The 22,500-nt window shown below is 43.3% G+C and overlaps 1 protein-coding gene across 2 annotated transcripts in view; it reads right to left on the bottom strand.

Moving 5' to 3' along the window:
* LOC143301839 (uncharacterized) overlaps positions 1–22,500 on the bottom strand; it is a 57,316-nt gene that overhangs the window by 24,949 nt on the left and 9,867 nt on the right. For both annotated transcript variants that reach the window (XR_013057850.1, XM_076616256.1), the window contains exons 4-11: positions 22,445–22,500; positions 20,562–20,737; positions 18,077–18,262; positions 16,613–16,694; positions 12,542–12,619; positions 9,118–9,251; positions 5,716–5,785; positions 1,684–1,777 (exon numbers count right to left, since the gene is read on the bottom strand). The exon at positions 22,445–22,500 is cut by the window's right edge and continues 43 nt beyond it. Coding sequence is in view for 1 of the 2 variants with exons in the window: in XM_076616256.1 (XP_076472371.1) it covers positions 1,684–1,777; positions 5,716–5,785; positions 9,118–9,251; positions 12,542–12,619; positions 16,613–16,694; positions 18,077–18,262; positions 20,562–20,737; positions 22,445–22,500 (876 nt within the window). In the remaining variant the exon portion in view is untranslated. The remainder of the gene's footprint in view (positions 1–1,683; positions 1,778–5,715; positions 5,786–9,117; positions 9,252–12,541; positions 12,620–16,612; positions 16,695–18,076; positions 18,263–20,561; positions 20,738–22,444) is intronic.

The following is a 22,500-nucleotide window of genomic DNA, read 5'->3' as shown; positions in this document are numbered from 1 at the left end:
GGGTCTGGGTTCAATTCCAGCTGTCGCCTTTGTACCAAGCTTGACTGGAAAACCAAACTGAGCATCCTGTCATTGGGATCAGATGATAAAGTGAGGTACCACATGCAGCATGCGCTTGGCGCACTGAAAAAGAACCCACGGCAACAGTGCTGTCCTCTGGCGAAATTCTGTGGAAAAAAATCCACTGTGATAGGTACTTTAATATATATATATATATATATGTATAAGTGGAGTGATGGCCAAGAGGTAACGCGTCCGCCTTGGAAGCGAGAGAATCTGAGTGCGCTGGTTCGAATCATGGTTCAGCCGCCGATATTTTCTCCCCCTCCACTAGACCTTGAGTGGTGGTCTGGACGCTAGTCATTCGGATGAGACAATAAACCAAGGTCCCAAGCGCAGCATGCATTTAGCGCACGTAAAAGAACCCACAGCAACAAAAGGGTTGTTTCTGGCAAAATTCTGTAGAAAAATCCACTTCGATAGGAAAAAACAAATAAAACTACATGCAGGAAAAAATACAAAAAAAAGGGTGGCGCTGTAGTGTAGCGACGCACTCTCCCTGGGGAGAGCAGCCCGAATTTCACACAGAGAAATCTGTTGTGATAAAAAGAAATACAAATACAAAATACAAATATATGTGCATGCACTTGAGGGCTGAATGCGCTGGGTTATGCTGCTGGTCAGGCATCAGTCTAGCAGATGTGGTGTAGCGTGTATGGATTTGTCCCAACTCAGTGGCACCTTGTTGAGGAAACTGAAACTGAAAAAAACTCCTCATTCTGAGATACATGCAGAAGAAAGTTTCCACACTCAGGACCCAAAGTTGAAATTGCCTGTATGTTTCCATGGTTTCATGCCATCGCTGTATGTTTCCATGGTTTCATGCCATCGCTGTATGTTTCCATGGTTTCATGCCATCGCTGTATGTTTCCATGGTTTCATGCCATCACTGTATGTTTCCATGGTTTCATGCCATCACTGTATGTTTCCATGGTTTCATGCCATCACTGTATGTTTCCATGGTTTCATGTCATCACTGTATGTTTCCATGGTTTCATGCCATCAAATATGCAAGCACGTTCAACTTTTTATTTTGAGTTAGGAAACTTTCTTTTAAACAGCTCATTGTTTTCAAGTTTATTTCTCTCTCTCTCTCTCTCTCTGTGTGTGTGTATGTGTGTGTGTGTGTGTGTGTGTGTGTGTGTGTGTGTGTGTGTCTGTGTGTGTTTGTGTGTGTGTGTGTTTGTGTGTGCGCGTGTGTGTGTGTATGTGTGAGAGAGAGAGAGAGAGAGTGTGCATGTGTGCAAGCATGCAAACATGCTTTCAAGTGTAGAGCAGCATGTATAAGTAAGTGTTTGTGTGTCAGTGTAATCATATAAGTGTTGTTTGTGTACTCTCTCTCTCTCTGTGTGTGTGTGTGTGTGTGTGTGTGTGTGTGTGTGTGTGTGTGAGTGTGCGTGTGCGCACACATGCCAGTAGCCATGAGAATCATACAAACATTTTTTTTTCTTTCCTTCATAAAATATCACTAAACAGTGAAAAGACTTTACACTAAAGAAACAATGATGCATGCGCATGCACTGGCACGTCAGGAGATTTGACCTGTCGCCCCCCCCCCCCACTCCCCCTCCGCACCCCGCTCCCCCCAACCCACCTCACCAACCCACCAAATGCCAGCTTTACCTTTTCAGGCCATCTCTCACTCTCGGCCATCTTTCTCTTGAAGCTCTCCCTCAGCTCCTCGATTCGTGACTGGTGGGCTGCTATCATTGTTTCCCTGAAACACACAGCACTGCTATCATTGTTCCCCTGAAACACAGCACTGCTATCATTGTTTCCCTGAAACACAGCACTGCTATCATTGTTTCCCTGAAACATAGCACTGCTGTCATTGTTTCCCTGAAACACAGCACTGCTATCATTGTTTCCCTGAAACACAGCACTGCTATCATTGTTTCCCTGAAACACAGCACTGCTATCATTGTTTCCCTGAAACACACAGCACTGCTATCATTGTTTCCCTGAAACACAGCACTGCTATCATTGTTTCCCTGAAACACACAGCACTGCTATCATTGTTTCCCTGAAACACAACACTGCCATCACTGTTTCCCTGAAACACAGCACTGCCATCACTGTTTCCCTGAAACACAGCGCTGCTATCATTGTTTCCCTGAAACACACAGCACTGCTATCATTGTTTCCCTGAAACACAGCACTGCTATCATTGTTTCCCTGAAACACACAGCACTGCTATCAATGTTTCCCTGAAACATAGCACTGCTATCACTGTTTCCCTGTAACACACAGCACTGCTATCATTGTTTCCCTGAAACACACAGCACTGCTATCATTGTTTCCCTGAAACACAGCACTGCTATCATTGTTTCCCTGAAACACAGCACTGCTATCACTGTTTCCCTGAAACACAGCAGTGCTATCATTGTTTCCCTGAAACACAGCACTGCTATCATTGTTTCCCTGAAACATAGCACTGCTATCATTGTTTCCCTGAAACACAGCACTGCTATCATTGTTTCCCTGAAACACAGCACTGCTATCATTGTTTCCCTGAAACACACAGCACTGCTATCATTGTTTCCCTGAAACACAGCACTGCTATCATTGTTTCCCTGAAACACACAGCACTGCTATCATTGTTTCCCTGAAACACAGCACTGCTATCATTGTTTCCCTGAAACACAGAGCACTGCTATCATTGTTTCCCTGAAACACACAGCACTGCTATCAATGTTTCCCTGAAACACAGCACTGCTATCACTGTTTCCCTGAAACACACAGCACTGCTGTCATTGTTTCCCTGAAACATAGCACTGCTATCATTGTTTCCCTGAAACACACAGCACTGCTGTCATTGTTTCCCTGAAACATAGCACTGCTATCATTGTTTCCCTGAAACACAGCACTGCTATCATTGTTTCCCTGAAACATAGCACTGCTATCATTGTTTCCCTGAAACACAACACTGCTATCACTGTTTCCCTGAAACATAGCACTGCTATCATTGTTTCCCTGAAACACACAGCACTGCTATCATTGTTTCCCTGAAACACAACACTGCTATCACTGTTTCCCTGAAACATAGCACTGCTATCATTGTTTCCCTGAAACACACAGCACTGCTATCATTGTTTCCCTGAAACACACAGCACTGCTATCATTGTTTCCCTGAAACACACAGCACTGCTATCATTGTTTCCCTGAAACACACAGCACTGCTATCACTGTTTCCCTGAAACACAGCACTGCTATCACTGTTTCCCTGAAATATAGCACTGCTATCATTGTTTCCCTGAAACATAGCACTGCTATCATTGTTTCCCTGAAACACAACACTGCTATCATTGTTTCCCTGAAACACAGAGCACTGCTATCATTGTTTCCCTGAAACACAGCAGTGCTATCATTGTTTCCCTGAAACACAGCACTGCTATCATTGTTTCCCTGAAACACAGCGCTGCTATCATTGTTTCCCTGAAACACAGAGCACTGCTATCATTGTTTCCCTGAAACACAGCGCTGCTATCATTGTTTCCCTGAAACACAGAGCACTGCTATAATTGTTTCCCTGAAACACAGCGCTGCTATCATTGTTTCTCTGAAACACACAGCACTGCTATCATTGTTTCCCTGAAACACAGCACTGCTATCATTGTTTCCCTGAAACACACAGCACTGCCATCATTGTTTCCCTGAAACACACAGCACTGCTATCATTGTTTCCCTGAAACACAGCACTGCTATCATTGTTTCCCTGAAACACAGCACTGCTATCATTGTTTCCCTGAAACACAGCACTGGTGGGTGTGGGGGTGTGGTGTGGTGTGGTGTGGTGTGGTGTGCTGTGGGGTGGGGTGGGGGTGTGGTGTGGTGTGGTGGTGTGGTGTGGTGTGGTGTGGTGTGGTGTGCTGTGGGGTGTGGTGTGGTGTGGTGTGGTGTGGTGTGGTGGTGTGGTGTGGTGTGGTGGTGTGGTGTGGTGTGGTGTGGTGGTGTGGTGTGGTGGTGTGGTGTGGTGTGGTGTGGTGTGGTGTGGTGTGGGGTGGGGTGGGGGTGTGGTGTGGTGTGGTGTGGTGTGGTGTGGTGGTGTGGTGTGGTGGTGTGGTGTGGTGTGGTGTGGTGTGGTGTGGGGTGGGGTGGGGTGGGGTGGGGTGGGGGTGTGGTGTGGTGTGGTGTGGTGTGGTGTGGTGGTGTGGTGTGGTGGTGTGGGGTGGTGTGGTGTGGGGTGGTGTGATGGTTGTTGTGTGGTGTGGTGTGGGGTGGGGTGGTGTGTTATGGGGTGGGGTGGTGTGTTGTGGGGTGGTATGTTGTGGTGTGGGGTGGGGTGGGGTGGTGTGTGTGGTGGTTGTAGTGTGGTGTGGGGTGGGGTGGTGTGTTATGGGGTGGGGTGGTGTGGTGTGGGGTGGGGTGTTGTGGTGTGGTGTGGGGTGGGGTGTTGTGGTGTGGGGTGGTTTGGTGTGTGGTGTTGGGTGGTGTGGTGGTTGTAGTGTGGTGTGGGGTGGTGTGGTGTGTGGTGTGGTATGGTGTTTGTAGTGTGGTGTGGGGTGATGTGGTGTTGTGTGGTGTGTTGTGGTGTGGTGCAGTGTGGTGTGGGGTGGTGCAGTGCAGTTCAGTGTTGTGTTATGTTGTGTTGTGTTGTCTGTTTGTGTTTGCATCATGTTTCTGTTCGCGTTGCACTGTGTTGCATTGTGTTGCATTGTGTTGCATTGCATAGTATTCTCCCCCACCCCCCACCACCCCCCTCCCACTTCCGCAACACCTTGAGTGGTGGTCTGGACGCTAGTCATTTGGATGAGACTATGAAACGATGCAACTAAAGGGCAGTCCATGACAAGACAACAAAAGGCTGGTCCCTGACACAAAGTTCTGGAGAAAGACTCCTCTCAAATACGCACGTGTATGCGTGCACATGATTGAAAGCCGGACTGACTGACGCAGGAAACTAATGATGAGCGCCTAATAGCAGCTGTCGGTCTGCTGTACCCAGACAGGAAGGCAGCCTGTTGTGCAAATGACTCTGTGTTCATAAAGCGCTTGGAGCTCGGTCTCTGACTAAGGGCATGCACTATTCAAGCATTGATAATAATAATAATAATAGTGATAATAATAATAATAATGAATACGATAATAATGGTGGTAAAAATTGTAATGATAATAATAATGATACTACTACTACTACAACTAACAACAGCAGTAACAGGAAATTTTTTTCCTAAAATTATGCCTTCCCTGCCTCTTCCTTGTCTTTAGTTTCTCCGGTTTTAGAGTTATGCGTGCGTGAGAATGACAGGTGCGAAAGCGCTTAGATTTGTCTATGCACAAGATTCAGCGCTATATAAGTACCATTATTATTATCATTATCATTATGTTTATCTAACATACTTACCGTGACCCACTAGTGCAGACTCCGGCAGGGAGTCCGATTCCCGTCCTGTGCAAACTACTACCCACCTATGCGGAGAAAACCAAAGCAGCTACAGCCGATAACCTCCAGGGCTGATAACCTCCCGGAAGTAGGTTACCTCCCCTCTGTATCCCTGACTAGCTTCCTCTTTTTCCGGCAGTCATCTTGACTCCTGATCCTGTGCTCTTCATACGGCTAAGGTTTTTTTTCGTATTTCTAATAATAATTATGATAATAATGATGATGATGATAAAAATAGTGATAACCATTCGGCCACCGCACACGTCATTTACCTTTCGTTTTTCAGAGCTTCAACGTCCCCTCGTGCCCGTTCCAGGGAGTCCTTCAGGTTCTTGGCTTCATCTAAGACAGTTTCAGTTTCAGTAGCTCAAGATGGCGCCACTGCATTCGGACAAATCCATATACGCTACACCACATCTGCCAAGCAGATGCCTGACCAGCAGTGTAACCCAACGCACTTAGGCCTTGAGAAAAAAACAACAACAACAGAACAAACAAACAACAAACTATTCATCATTTTGTTTATTGAGGGGGAAGACAAAAGAATGATCACTTTTGGTTCGTTTTCATCCTGCCACAATAAAAGGAAAATATAACAAACATGCAATACAAAAGCATAACAGTACATGGATAAATTTCATGGCTGTTCATCAACGTGTGCTGTTTGTGCATCAATTGTGTTAAGCGGAGCGTGTAAAACGCACTGAGTTGCTATTCGCAAATTTTCCATGCAGCGTTAAAATGATTCGCTATCACTGACGTTATCATCATCGATGATTGCCATCGTCGACATCGTTATCACTATGAAGCATGTGGAGTGTTAGCCTAGAGGTAGCGTGTCCGCCTAGGAAGCGAGAGAATCTGACCACACTGGTTCAAATCACACCGGCAGTCGCCAGTATTTTCTCCCTGTCCACTAGACCTTGAGTGGTGGTCTGGACGCTATTGTCATTCGGATGAGACGATAAGCCAAGGTCCCATGTGCAGCATGCGCTTAGTGCACGTAAAAGAACCCATGGCAACAAAAGGGTTGTCCCTGGCAAAATTCTGTGAGAAGTCCACTTCAATAGGAAAACAAAACTGCTGACAAGAAAAAAATACAATAAAAATAGGTGGCGCTGTCAGCGTAGAGCAGCCCGAATTTCACACAGAGAAACCTGCTGTGACAAAAAGAATAATGCAATACAATACAGTACAATACAGTACAATACAATACAGTACAATACAGTACAATACAATACAGTACAATACAGTACAATACAGTACAATACAATACAATACAGTACAATACAATACAATACAATACAGTACAATACAATACAGTACAGTACAATACAATACAATACAGTACAATACAATACAATACAATACAATACAGTACAATACAATACAGTACAATACAATACAGTACAATACAATACAGTACAATACAATACAATACAGTACAATACAGTACAATACAATACAGTACAATACAATACAGTACAATACAATACAATACAGTACAATACAATACAGTACAATACAATACAATACAGTACAATACAATACAGTACAATACAATACAATACAGTACAATACAATACAGTACAATACAATACAGTACAATACAATACAATACAGTACAATACAATACAGTACAATACAATACAGTACAATACAATACAATACAGTACAATACAATACAGTACAATACAATACAATACAGTACAATACAGTACAATACAGTACAATACAATACAATACAGTACAATACAATACAGTACAATACAATACAATACAGTACAATACAATACAATACAGTACAATACAATACAGTACAGTACAGTACAATACAATACAGTACAATACAATACAATACAGTACAATACAATACAATACAGTACAGTACAATACAATACAATACAATACAGTACAATACAATACAATACAATACAGTACAATACAATACAGTACAATACAATACAATACAGTACAATACAATACAATACAGTACAATACAGTACAGTACAATACAGTACAATACAATACAATACAGTACAATACAGTACAGTACAATACAATACAGTACAATACAATACAATACAGTACAATACAATACAGTACAATACAATACAGTACAATACAGTACAATACAGTACAATACAATACAATACAGTACAATACAATACAGTACAATACAATACAATACAGTACAATACAATACAGTACAGTACAATACAGTACAATACAATACAATACAATACAATACAGTACAATACAATACAGTACAATACAGTACAATACAATACAGTACAATACAGTACAATACAATACAGTACAATACAATACAATACAGTACAATACAGTACAATACAATACAATACAGTACAATACAGTACAATACAGTACAATACAATACAATACAGTACAATACAATACAGTACAATACAGTACAATACAATACAGTACAGTACAATACAATACAGTACAATACAATACAGTACAATACAATACAATACAATACAGTACAATACAATACAGTACAGTACAATACAATACAATACAGTACAATACAATACAGTACAATACAATACAGTACAATACAGTACAATACAATACAATACAGTACAATACAATACAATACAGTACAATACAATACAATACAGTACAATACAATACAGTACAATACAATACAGTACAATACAATACAGTACAGTACAGTACAATACAGTACAATACAATACAATACAATACAATACAGTACAATACAGTACAATACAGTACAATACAATACAATACAGTACAGTACAATACAATACAATACAACACAATACAGTACAATACAATACAGTACAATACAATACAGTACAATACAATACAATACAGTACAATACAGTACAATACAATACAATACAGTACAATACAATACAGTACAATACTGTACAATACAGTACAATACAATACAATACAGTACAATACAATACAATACAGTACAATACAATACAGTACAATACAGTACAATACAATACAGTACAATACAATACAGTACAATACAATACAATACAGTACAATACAATACAATACAGTACAATACAATACAGTACAATACAATACAGTACAATACAATACAGTACAATACAATACAATACAGTACAATACAATACAGTACAATACAATACAATACAGTACAATACAATACAGTACAATACAGTACAATACAGTACAATACAGTACAATACAATACAATACAGTACAATACAATACAGTACAATACAGTACAATACAATACAATACAGTACAATACAGTACAATACAATACAATACAATACAGTACAATACAATACAATACAGTACAATACAATACAATACAATACAATACAGTACAATACAGTACAATACAATACAATACAGTACAATACAGTACAATACAGTACAATACAATACAATACAGTACAATACAATACAGTACAATACAGTACAATACAATACAATACAGTACAATACAATACAATACAGTACAATACAATACAATACAGTACAATACAATACAGTACAATACAATACAGTACAATACAGTACAATACAATACAGTACAATACAATACAGTACAATACAGTACAGTACAGTACAGTACAATACAGTACAATACAATACAATACAAAACATAACAAACATGAGGACAGCGGCCTTACTCTCGGAGAGGACGCGTTGCTGGGCGATGTCGGCCTGTCGTCTCTGCGCCTCCCGGTGCTGGTTCTCCAGGTTCTTCAGCTGTTTCTGCACCGTCGCCAGGTCCCCCTCCTTCTGCCGCAGCTGTCGGTCCAGTCTGCACATCACGCTACAGCTTGTGGTATTTGTATTTGTATTTGTATTTCTTTTTATCACAACAGATTTCTCTGTGTGAAATTCGGGCTGCTCTCCCCAGGGAGAGCGCGTCGCTACACTACAGCGCCAACCCATTTTTTTGGTATTTTTTCCTGCGTGCAGTTTTATTTGTTTTTCCTATCGAAGTGGATTTTTCTACAGAATTTTGCCAGGAACAACCCTTTTGTTGCCGTGGGTTCTTTTACGTGCGCTAAGTGCATGCTGCACACGGGATCTCGGTTTATCGTCTCATCCGATTGACTAGCGTCCAGACCACCACTCAAGGTCTAGTGGAGGGGGAGAAAATATCGGCGGCTGAGCCGTGATTAGAACCAGCGCGCTCAGATTCTCTCTCGCTTCCTAGGCGGACGCGTTACCTCTAGGCCATCGCTCCACTTAGTGGTGGTGGTGCTGGTGGCAATGACAGCGGCGGTGATGATGATGATGATGAAGGCCCAACACTCAGCTCACTTTACAGACGGACGCAAGTTTACAGTTGGGCCAACAGTATCAGTATCAGTAGCTCAAGGAGGCATCACTGCGTCCGGTCAAATCCATATACGCTACACCACATCTGCCAAGCAGATGCCTGACCAGCAGCATAACCCAACGCGCTTAGTCAGGCCTTGAGGGAAAAAAAATAAATTAAAAAAATAAAAAAATAAAAAAATAAATTACTTAATTAAAAAAACACAAAAAACCCCAATAAAAATTAATAAAATATAATAAAATAAATAAAGTAAAAATAACAACAACAACAGAAATATATATATATATATATATATATATATATAAAATAAAAAATAAAAAATGAAAATAAAATGGGCCATCAACAAAGTGAGGTCTGTATCAACATTTTCTCCATTGCAATGTGAAATCATTCACAGCTTAGACTTTTAAGAAGGACTATGACTCTCAAACTAGGAGGCAAAATAGCACTGGCTCTTAGTGCTGCAGCCTTGTGGGCTAGTTGGCCTTTGGGAACCATCCCAGCGCCGACTGTCCTAAAAACCCTCTTGGCCGAGAGAGTGGGGATGTAACTTGGGCAAGACACTCTCCACCATAATCAAATTCTAGCCCAGATAGTCGGGACAGCAGTTGCCTCCTCTGCTGTTCTGATGGTCATAGTCGGACACGACTGACTATCGTACATTTTTTTCAATGATGATGACGGTGGTGATGATGACGACAACAATGACGATGAGGTGGAGGGGGATGGTGGTGATGATGATGACATTGACGATGATGGTGGTGAAGATAATGGTGATAAGGATGATGACAACCACAAGGATGACAATGATGGTGACAATGATGATGATGATGAAGAAGACAGCGGTGATGACGATCATGATGATGATGATGATGATAGTGGTGATGACAACGATGATGATGATGATAATGACGATGAGGATAGTGGTGATGACGATGATAGTGTTGATGAAGATGAAGATAGTGGTGACGACGATGATGATGAAGATAGTGTTGATGACAATGATGGTGATGATGATGATGAAGATGATGCTGATAGTGGTGATGACGATGATGGTGATGATGAAAATAGTGGTGATGATGATGATGATGGTGAAGATGATGATGAAGATGATGCTGGTTGTGGTGATGATGATGATGGTGACGATGATGATGATGATGATGATGGTGATGATGATGATGATGATGATGAAGAAGAAGATAGTGGTGATGACGATGATGGTGATGATGAAAATAGTGGTGATGATGATGATGGTGATGATGGCGATGATGATGAAGACGATAGTGGTGATGAATGTTATAACGATGATGGTGATGATGAAGATAGTGGTGATGATGATGATGATGATAAAGAAGATGATGATGATGATGATGGTGATGAAGACGACGATGATGATGACGATGATGATGATGACGATGATGATGATGATGGTGATGACGATGAAGAGGATGATTTCTCCATCCTTGTGCCCCAGCTGGCTGTCTCCTGTCATCGTCATCACTCAGCAGGTCTCCGCCACCGACCAAACGCCGTCATCACTCAGCAGGTCTCCGGCACCGACCAAACGCCGTCATCACTCAGCAGGTCTCCGCCACCGACCAAACGCCGTCATCACTCAGCAGATCTCCACCACCGACCAAACGCCGTCATCACTCAGCAGATCTCCACCACCGACCAAACGCCGTCATCACTCAGCAGATCTCCACCACCGACCAAACGCCGTCATCACTCAGCAGGTCTCCACCACCGACCAAACGCCGTCATCACTCAGCAGGTCTCCGCCACCGACCAAACGCCGTCATCACTCAGCAGGTCTCCGGCACCGACCAAACGCCGTCATCACTCAGCAGGTCTCCGCCACCGACCAAACGCCGTCATCACTCAGCAGGTCTCCGGCACCGACCAAACGCCGTCATCACTCAGCAGGTCTCCGGCACCGACCAAACGCCGTCATCACTCAGCAGGTCTCCGCCACCGACCAAACGCCGTCATCACTCAGGAGGTCTCCGCCACCGACCAAACGCCGTCATCACTCAGCAGGTCTCCGCCACCGACCAAACGCCGTCATCACTCAGCAGGTCTCCGCCACCGACCAAACGCCGTCATCAGCAGGGGGCATACTACGTGGTGCCCTACAGAACTACAATCAGAGCAGGCCTCGCTCAACACCGCCGATGTAACCGAACAGCAGTGCAGGGTCTCCTCTGGTATGTGGCCTCATAGCGACCAAACATTAGTAGGTCCCTGTGGATGGCCGACACGACTACGTGCCTTTGTGTAGTGTGTATGGTGGAGATGGGGGGGGGTTGGGGGGGGGGGGGGGGGGAGGGGGTGAAAGGCATCAACATCCCTGCACTCCATCATCTCACCTCTCACTCTCCCCTAAAAAAAAAAAACCCCAACAAAAACCAAATCAACAACCACCCGACACCCTGCCCAGACACCCCCCCTCCCCCACCCCCTGGACACCCCCCACAGCCAACCCCACCTCCACCCCAAAAACAACAACAAAAACCAAATCAAAAACCACCTGACACCCCCCCCATCCCCCTAGCCAACCCCCCCCCCCCCAGCCACCACCCCCCACCCGACACACCCGCCTAGCCAAGCACCCCACCCCCAAAACAACAACAACAAACAACAACAAAAACCAAATCAACAACCAACAACAGACCTTTACCACAGCAAAATTAAAAAAAAAAAAAAAACGGAAAAAAAGAGGGATAAAAAAAAGAAAAAGAAAGAAAACCAAAGCAACTCACGCCTGGAGAGCGTTATCACTGTTGAGCGCTTGCTGCTGCTTCTCTTTGGCTGCCCGGTCCAGTTCCTCTGTTTTGGTTCTGCCATCACAGGTAGCATGTGTACACACTGTGTTCATACCTGACTGCTCAAGATACCTCACCTCATGTCAAAACTAAGACCTAGTCCGTTTTGGTTCTGCCATCACAGATAGCATGTGTACACACTGTGAAACTGTTCACACTCAACTTCTCAGGATACCTCACGTCACAACTAGGACCCAGTCCATTTTGGCTCTGTGATCACAGACAACATGTATACACAGTGTGAAACTGTGTTCATACCTGACTTCTCAGGATACCTTGTGTCAGAACTAAGACCTATGAACGTAGATCTTTTTTCCTTTTCAAGCCCCAAAGATGTGGAACAGACTCCCTGATAACCTGTGACACTCTTGACTCCTTTTTCCTTCTTCTTCGTTCGTGGGCTGCAACTCCCATGCTCACTTGCATGTACATGAGTCAGCTTTCACCTGTATGACAATTTTTACCCTGTCATGTAGGCAGCCATACTCCGTTTTCAGGGGTGTGCATGTTGGGTATGTTCTTGTTTCCATAAGCCACCAAACGCTGACATGGATTACAGGATCTTTAATGTGTGTGTTTGATCTTCTGCATGCATATACACACGAAGGGGGTTCAGGCACTAGCAGGTCTGCACATATGTTGACCTGGGAGATCGGATTCTCCACCCTTTACCCACCAGGCGCCGTTACTGAGATTCGAGCCAGGGACCCTCAGATTGAAAGCCCAACGTTATTACCACTCGGCTACTGCCCCCGTCTCCATCAGAACTAAGACTTAATCCGTTTCGGCTCTGTAATCACACATATACACACTGTGTTCATTCTCAACTTCTCAGGATACCTCATGTCAGAACTAACATCTATGGACGTATATCTATTTTTCTTTTCAAGCCCCAAAGATGTGTAACAGACTCCCTGACAATCTCTGACATTCTTGACTTCCTCGCCTCTCTTCAACCTGGCCTCAAAACTCAGTGAAACATTCTATACTCCTGTACCTCACACCTGGGATAGAAAAAGTTCATGTTTTCCCTATGTAACTGTGTTGCTGTCAGATTAATTCAGGCTCTAGTATCTACCTGAGCTAACTTTTCTCAAAATGTTGCAAGATGTAAAGTGAGTAGCTTCCCTTATTACATTTCTTCATCTCTTTGTGATACCTTGTCATATCAGGAGAAAAAGCACAACACACACACACACACACACACACACACACGCACGCGCGCACACACACACACACACACACAGAAAAAAAAAACCCCTCTCCCACTCCCCCAAAACGGAAAAAGATAAATTCACACAAAAGAGTAAACAATCTACTGATCTGTACTGCTAACTACCAAACAATCTACTGATCTGTACTGCTAACTACCAAACAATCTACTGATCTGTACTGCTAACTACCAAACAATCTACTGATCTGTATTGCTAACTACCAAACAATCTACTGATCTGTATTGCTAACTACCAAACAATCTACTGACTGCTAACTACCAAACAATCTACTGATCTGTACTGCTAACTACCAAACAATCTACTGATCTGTACTGCTAACTACCAAACAATCTACTGATCTGTACTGCTAACTACCAAACAATCTACTGATCTGTACTGCTAACTACCAAACAATCTACTGATCTGTACTGCTAACTACCAAACAATCCACTGATCTGTACTGCTAACTACCAAACAATCTACTGATCTGTACTGCTAACTACCAAACAATCTACTGATCTGTATTGCTAACTACCAAACAATCTACCGATCTGTACTGCTAACTACCAAACAATCTACTGATCTGTACTGCTAACTACCAAACAATCTACTGATCTGTATTGCTAACTACCAAACAATCTACTGACTGCTAACTACCAAACAATCTACTGATCTGTACTGCTAACTACCAAACAATCTACTGATCTGTACTGCTAACTACCAAACAATCTACTGACTGCTAACTACCAAACAATCTACCGATCTGTACTGCTAACTACCAAACAATCTACTGACTGCTAACTACCAAACAATCTACCGATCTGTACTGCTAACTACCAAACAATCTGCTGATCTGTATTGCTAACTACCAAACAATCTACCGATCTGTACTGCTAACTACCAAACAATCTACTGATCTGTACTGCTAACTACCAAACAATCTACCGATCTGTACTGCTAACTACCAAACAATCCACTGATCTGTACTGCTAACTACCAAACAATCTACTGATCTGTACTGCTAACTACCAAACAATCTACTGATCTGTACTGCTAACTACCAAACAATCTACTGATCTGTACTGCTAACTACCAAACAATCTACTGATCTGTACTGCTAACTACCAAACAATCTACTGATCTGTATTGCTAACTACCAAACAATCTGCTGATCTGTACTGCTAACTACCAAACAATCTGGTGGTGGTGGTGTGTCCATCGAGATCGATGATGACCATCGTTGTCATCCAGATGGGGGATGGGGGGAGGGCGGTGGTGGGCTGGGGGGAAGGATGCTCATGAATCTATCTGTGAGTGCACAGATGACTGAATAGTCCAATCTGCGCACGAAATGTTCGCTGACAGTTGGGGCAGACAAAGACAGGCATATCATTGTCAGGGAGCTTGTTTGCCCGTGACTTTCTGGCCTGCCTCTTCTGAACAGCTGCAGCAGTCCTGTTGGCCTCGCACAACTTGGCGCCTTTGTGCACAGCAGCGCGCCATCTGTCACGGTCCACTGCAGATTCCTCCCAGGAGTCAGGGTTGATATCAAACGCTTTCAGAGAGACTTTCAGAGTATCTCTGAAGCGCTTCTTCTGACCTCCGTGTGATCTCTTCCCTTGTTGCAGCTCGCCATAGAAGAGCCTTTTCGGCAGCCGATGGTCTGGCATGCGCGCCATGTGTCCAGCCCAGCGAAGCTGGGACTGCATCAGGATGGTGAAGATGCTAGGAAGGGTAGCTTTTGCAAGCACCTCTGTGTCTGGGGTCCTGTCTTGCCACTTGATGTTCAGTAGCTTCCTGAGGCATGTTGTGTGGAAGTGGTTCAGCTTCTTGGCATGTCGTTGGTACACTGTCCAAGTTTCGCAGGCGTACAGTAGTGTGGGGAGAACTACTGCTCTGTAGACCTTTAGCTTGGTCTCAAGACTAATGCCTCTTCTGTTCCAGACATTTGCACTGAGTCTACCAAAAGTTGCGCTTGCTCTTGCAATCCTGACGTTCACTTCATCGTCGATGGTCGCATTTCGTGACAGTGTGCTGCCAAGGTATGTGAACCGCTCCACCGCACTGAGTCTCTGACCGTTGACTGTGATGTTGGGCTCAACGTAGGGTTTCCCTGGGGCTGGCTGATGGAGAACTTCAGTTTTTACCAAACAATCTACCGATCTGCTAACTACCAAACAATCTACCGATCTGTATTGCTAACTACCAAACAATCTACTGATCTGTATTGCTAACTACCAAACAATCTACTGATCTGTACTGCTAACTACCAAACAATCTACTGATCTGTATTGCTAACTACCAAACAATCTACCGATCTATACTGCTAACTACCAAACAATCTACCGATCTGTACTGCTAACTACCAAACAATCTACTGATCTGTATTGCTAACTACCAAACAATCTACTGATCTGTACTGCTAACTACCAAACAATCTACTGATCTGTACTGCTAACTACCAAACAATCTACTGATCTGTACTGCTAACTACCAAACAATCTACCGATCTGTACTGCTAACTACAATCTACCGATCTATACTGCTAACTACCAAACAATCTACCGATCTATACTGCTAACTACCAAACAATCTACCGATCTGTACTGCTAACTACCAAACAACAAGCCAGCTATTCAATTGTCGAACTGTCAAACTGAACTAACCAGCAAACTAATACAGCAACAACACTTAGCTGACTGATCAAGCAACAACCCACCTAACTAATCATCCAGCCTGGGGCAAATTAACACCTCAATAAACAGCTCCAAAATTCCAGGAGGCTTTTCCAAACCTGATTTGTTTCTGGAACTGCTCTGCTTCCATCTGGAGATGCCTCTCTCTGGCCACCGTGTCCGTCAGCTGACCTTCAACCTCTGCGGATCAGAATCAACAGTTGATTCAAGTCCCTGGCAGCACCTGCGAATTGTTCTTTCTTTTTCCGGTTTTTTTTTTTTTTTCAAACTTTTTTTTTATTATTCATATTTTACATTATAGCATGCATGCATACATACATACAGACACACCTACCAACAAACATACATACATACATACATACCTATGCTTGTATTTGTATTTCTTTTTTTTATCACAACAGATTTCTCTGTGTGAAATTCGGGCTGCTCTCCCCAGGGAGAGCGCATCACTACACTACAGCACCACCCTTTTTTTTTTATATAGTTTTTCCTGCGTGCAGTTTTGTTTGTTTTTCCCACTGAAGTGGATTTTTCTACAGAATTTTGCCAGGAACAACCCTTTCTGTTGCCGTGGGTTCTTTTACATGCGTTAAGTACATGCTGCACACGGGACCTCAGTTTATCGTCACATCCGAATAACTAGCGTCCAGACCACAACTCAAGGTCTAGTGGAGGGGGAGAAAATACCGGCAGCTCAGCCGTGATTCGAACCAGCGTGCTCAGATTCTCTCGCTTCCTAGGTGGACGCGTTACGTCAAGGCCATCACTGTGATCATAATACATGTAAGTTCAGTTTCCAGAGAGGCGATTTCCTGCACTAACAAGGTACACACACGCGCGTTCGCACCCACCCACCCACACACACACACACATACACAAGTGATATATTCTTATCCGATCTCGCTATCTGTAAGTCGGCACTGCAGGTTCTTACTGCTCCGCGTTTCAAGGGCGACCAGTTCCTGCGCTAACGAGGCAGTTTACAGTATAAGCACACAAATGAAATAAGAAGTACTGTTAGTGTTGTGTTTCCAGGGCAACCATTTCCAGTGCCAGCAAGGCAATTCACAGTACAAACACACACACACACTAAACAAGACGTATTGTTATCTGATCTCACTACCTGTACGTCTGGACTACAGACTGTTGTTCCATGTCTCTAGAGAAGCCATTTCCTGTGCTGTCAAGGTACAGTGTAAGCACACAGACACACACACATGTACACATACACACACACACACACACACAGACACACACACACAGACACACACACACACACAGACAGACACACACACACATGTACAAACACACACACACACATGTACACACACACACACACACACACACATGTATACACACACACACACACACATGTACACACACACACACACACACACACACATGTACAAACACACACACACACACACACAGACACACAGACACACAGACACACACACACACAGACACACACACACACATGTACACACACACACACACACAGACACACACACACACACACACACACACACACAAAGCGATACATTCACATCCAATCCCACTACCTGACAGCCGGGACTGCAGGTTGTTGCTCCGCGTTTCCAGGGCGACCATTTCCTGCTCGCAGCGCTGCAGGTTGCGTGCTTTCTCCTCCAGGTGGCGCACCTTGCCGGTCAGCGTCCTGTTGGACTGCGAGGACACCAGGTGCTCCATCTCCACACACTGCAGCCTCGACTGCACTGCCTCAAAGTCTGCGGTGCCACAGATATACACAGTTACATGGTAGTCCTGAAGTCCTGGTTTGTATGTATATGTTTAGAGTGTATGGAGTTAAGAGCTGGAGGGGGTGGGGGGGGGGGGGGGCTTCTTCTCTGAAGACCTTGTACTGTCCAGCTCTCCCTAGAGTTTCTTATCACTGAAGACCTTGTACTGTCCAGCTCTCCCTACAGTTTCTTATCACTGAAGACCTTGTACTGTCCAGCTCTCCCTACAGTTTCTTATCACTGAAGACCTTGTACTGTCCAGCTCTCCCTAGAGTTTCTTATTACTCAAATGAACTTTACGTACTATTCCTAATACCCACCTTGAACTAACTTGGTTTTGTTTTTGTTTTTGGTTTTGTTTTTGTTTTTTTTAGTTATGGATTGTGATCGGATTTCTCCATTTCAAATGAATACGACATTTTATCTAATAACTCAAATATATGCTCTCTCTCTCTCACACACACACACACACACACCCACACCTTGCCCACTCCCTCTCAATCTTTCTAGCACAGGCAAGGCTAACATTGCTGACAACAGATGCCCCGTGACCTGGCCCCGAGAGATTTTGTTGTCCGTTTCTTTATTTCTAAATTTTTTTTTTATTCAAATGTTAGGGCAACATAAATAATGTACCTGAGCAAACTTACAGCTGTGTTTGTGGCCTGCCAGTGTGTATATTTCTCTGATGAAAAATCGATGTGGAGGTGTCATTTTCCCAATAGAACCCAAAAAAGGAAAAGCCAAACACACACCTCTTTTTACACACGGGGCATTTTGAAGAAATTTCTTAAAAGCAGGATTAATATTTGTATTTGTATTGCTTTTTATCACAACAGATTTCTCTGTGTAAAATTTGGGCTGCTCTCCCCAGGGAGAGCGCGTCACTATACTATAGCACCACCCTTTTTTTTTTTTTTTTCCTGCATGCAGTTTTATTTGTTTATCCTATTGAAGTGGATTTTTCTACAGAATTTTGCCAGGGACAACCTTTTTGTTGCTGTGGGTTCTTTTACATGTGCTAAGTGCATGTTAGCACACGGGACCTCGGTTTATCGTCTCATCCGAATGACTAGCGTCCAGACCATGACTCAAGGTCTAGTGGAGGGGGAGAAAATATCGGCGGCTGAGCCGTGATTCGAACCAGCACGTTCAGATTCTCTCGCTTCCTAGGCGGATGCATTACCTATAGGCCATCACTCCATTCATGTCACATGAAAAAGAAAAACAGTTATGTTTTTGTTTGTCTGTTCTTACTGAACAGAACACTCTCAAACAATGAAAACTGAAAGAATAACAAATAACTTACTATCTAAAGCCCCAAAACACGACAGAGATTGAATAAAATCAGCACATTTATTGTGCAGAATGACACATGGGAGTGCATTTATTGTGCAGAATGACACATGGGAGCACATTTATTGTGCAGAATGACACATGGCAGTGCATTTATTGTGCAGAATGACACATGGCAGTGCATTTATTGTGCAGAATGACACATGGCAGTGCATTTATTGTGCAGAATGACACATGGCAGTGCATTTATTGTGCAGAATGACACATGGCAGTGCATTTATTGTGCAGAATGACACATGGCAGTGCATTTATTGTGCAGAATGACACATGGGAGTGCATTTATTGTGCAGAATGACACATGGCAGTGCATTTATTGTGCAGAACGACACATGGCAGTGCATTTATTGTGCAGAATGACACATGGGAGTGCATTTATTGTGCAGAATGACACATGGCAGTGCATTTATTGTGCAGAATGACACATGGGAGCACATTTATTGTGCAGAATGACACATGGCAGTGCATTTATTGTGCAGAATGACACATGGGAGTGCATTTATTGTGCAGAATGACACATGGGAGTGCATTTATTGTGCAGAATGACACATGGGAGTGCTAGGCCTTTTTTTCAGTCACAGCTGATTTTCACACCTACACTATTCAAAAGCTTGGGTCTTTGTAACTACGCATCAAAATCTCTTGCTGTTTCCTCTGGATAACTGGATAATGTTTGGCAATATTATTTATTGTATATAGTTTGCCATTTCTATTATTATTATTATTATTATTACTACTACCACTACTATCATTGTTATTATCATTATCATTACTATTATCATTATTATTATTAGCATTGTAATCATCATTGTTAATAATATCATTACTGTTATTACTATTGTTATTTTTTTATCATCATCATCATCATCATCACCTGTCATTATCATCATCATCGTCACCATCACCACCACCACCATCATCACCATTACTTTACCCGCTTGAACTTTGCTGCTCATATCCTTGACGCGGTCGTGCGCCGCACTGAGCTCTTCGGCGGCGCTGTCTCGGAGCGTGAGGGTGGACTGTCGCAACTCCTGGAGGGACTGTCGCTGCTGCCGAACCACAGAGCTGAGGGAGGAGAACTTGCCCAGCACCGCCAAGTACTGCTGCCTGCACGGAGAGCAAAAGGCCGCAATCCCATTCGTCAGTGATGTCGTCCCAAAAGTTTTGTCCAGGGTTTGTATTTGTATTTCTTTTTATCACAGCAGATTTCTCTGTGTGAAATTTGGGCTGCTCTCCCCAGGGAGAGCGTGTCGCTATACTACAGCGCCACCCATTTTTTTGGTATTTTTTCCTGCGTGCAGTTTTATTTGTTTTTCCTATCGAAGTGGATTTTTCTACAGAATTTTGCCAGGAACAACCCGTTTGTTGCCGTGGGTTCTTTTACATGCGCTAAGTGCATGTTACACACGGGACCTCGGTTTATCGTCTCATCCGAATGGTTGTGGGCCTTTACCGTGTTGTTTTAAACTTCGTCAGTGATGTCGTCCAGAAGTTTTGTCCAGGGTCGTGGGCCTTTACCTTGTTGTTTTAAACTTCGTCAGTGATGTTGTCCAGAAGTTTTGTCCAGGGTCGTGGGCCTTTACCTTGTTGTTTTAAACTCTGATTGATCAGGACCAGATTGATACCCCAGCTCTGTTGAGGTGGAGGGTAAAATGAGTTTAACTGTGAGATCAACACTGAGTCCTGGGAGGACCTTGCAGATGACCGCAACAGATGCAGAAGCACTCTCAAGAATCAGCTACGGATTGGTGAGGACAAACTGTCAGCTGCTGCAGCAGAAAAGCGAGCTCGCAGAAAAGGGACGGCAGCCAACAGACCAGCATCAGCTTACACATGTGACCGCTGCGTCAGAGACTGTCTCTCTCGCATCGGTCTCTACAGTCACAGGCGACACTGCTTGGTCCAAGCAGACAGCCCAGTTAGACATTAGGTCGGATATACTCTATCCATGATCAGCCATGACCGAAGGAGGTTTACTATATATATATATATATATATATATATATATAAAGAGAGAGAGAGAGAGAGACATTTATCTATTTAAAATATAAACTCTGCACAAGCACTGTCCACTCAAAAATTTACTCTTTTAGAATTCCCCTCAACTGTGTGTGTGTGTGTGTGTGTGTGTTTATGTAATATAATCTCAAACTTTTATATATCTAGAATAAATATACATTGCATGAAATGGCAGATCACAAAATATGTCATGAGATTATGACAGAGTAAGACAGACAGACAGACAGACAGACAGACAGACAAGGGACAAACTGAAACGATAAATAGAAACAGAAGCAGAGAGACAATAAGAACAAAGATGAAAAAACATTTTGCATATGTACATTTACATAGCACTTTATTCAGTTTCAGACCTCTCAAAAGTGCTCTACAGTAACACGTCATGTCAGAAAGCATACAAGAACGCACACAAACACACAATAAACACATACACATGCATGCACACATGTGCACACACACACACACATGCACATACACACACACCAACACACACACCCACACACCACACACACACACACACACATACACACACCCACACACCACACACATACACACACACACCACACACACACACACACACCCACACACCACACACACACATACACACACCACACACACACACACATACACACACACACCACACACACACACACACACATGCATGCACATACACACGCACACACACACACATACACACACACACATACACACACCCACACTCAGACACCCACACCCACACCTGGACACCCACACACCCACACACAACCCCACAAAGACGAAACGCTGCTGTCTCACTTGTACTTGTCGGCACTATCCGCTGCTTCTTGCAGCTTGCTGTCCAAAGTCCTGGC

Source organism: Babylonia areolata, chromosome 28, assembly GCF_041734735.1.
Source record: "Babylonia areolata isolate BAREFJ2019XMU chromosome 28, ASM4173473v1, whole genome shotgun sequence".
Lineage (NCBI taxonomy): Eukaryota > Metazoa > Mollusca > Gastropoda > Neogastropoda > Buccinidae > Babylonia > Babylonia areolata.
This window is presented reverse-complemented; position numbering and strand designations above follow the sequence as displayed.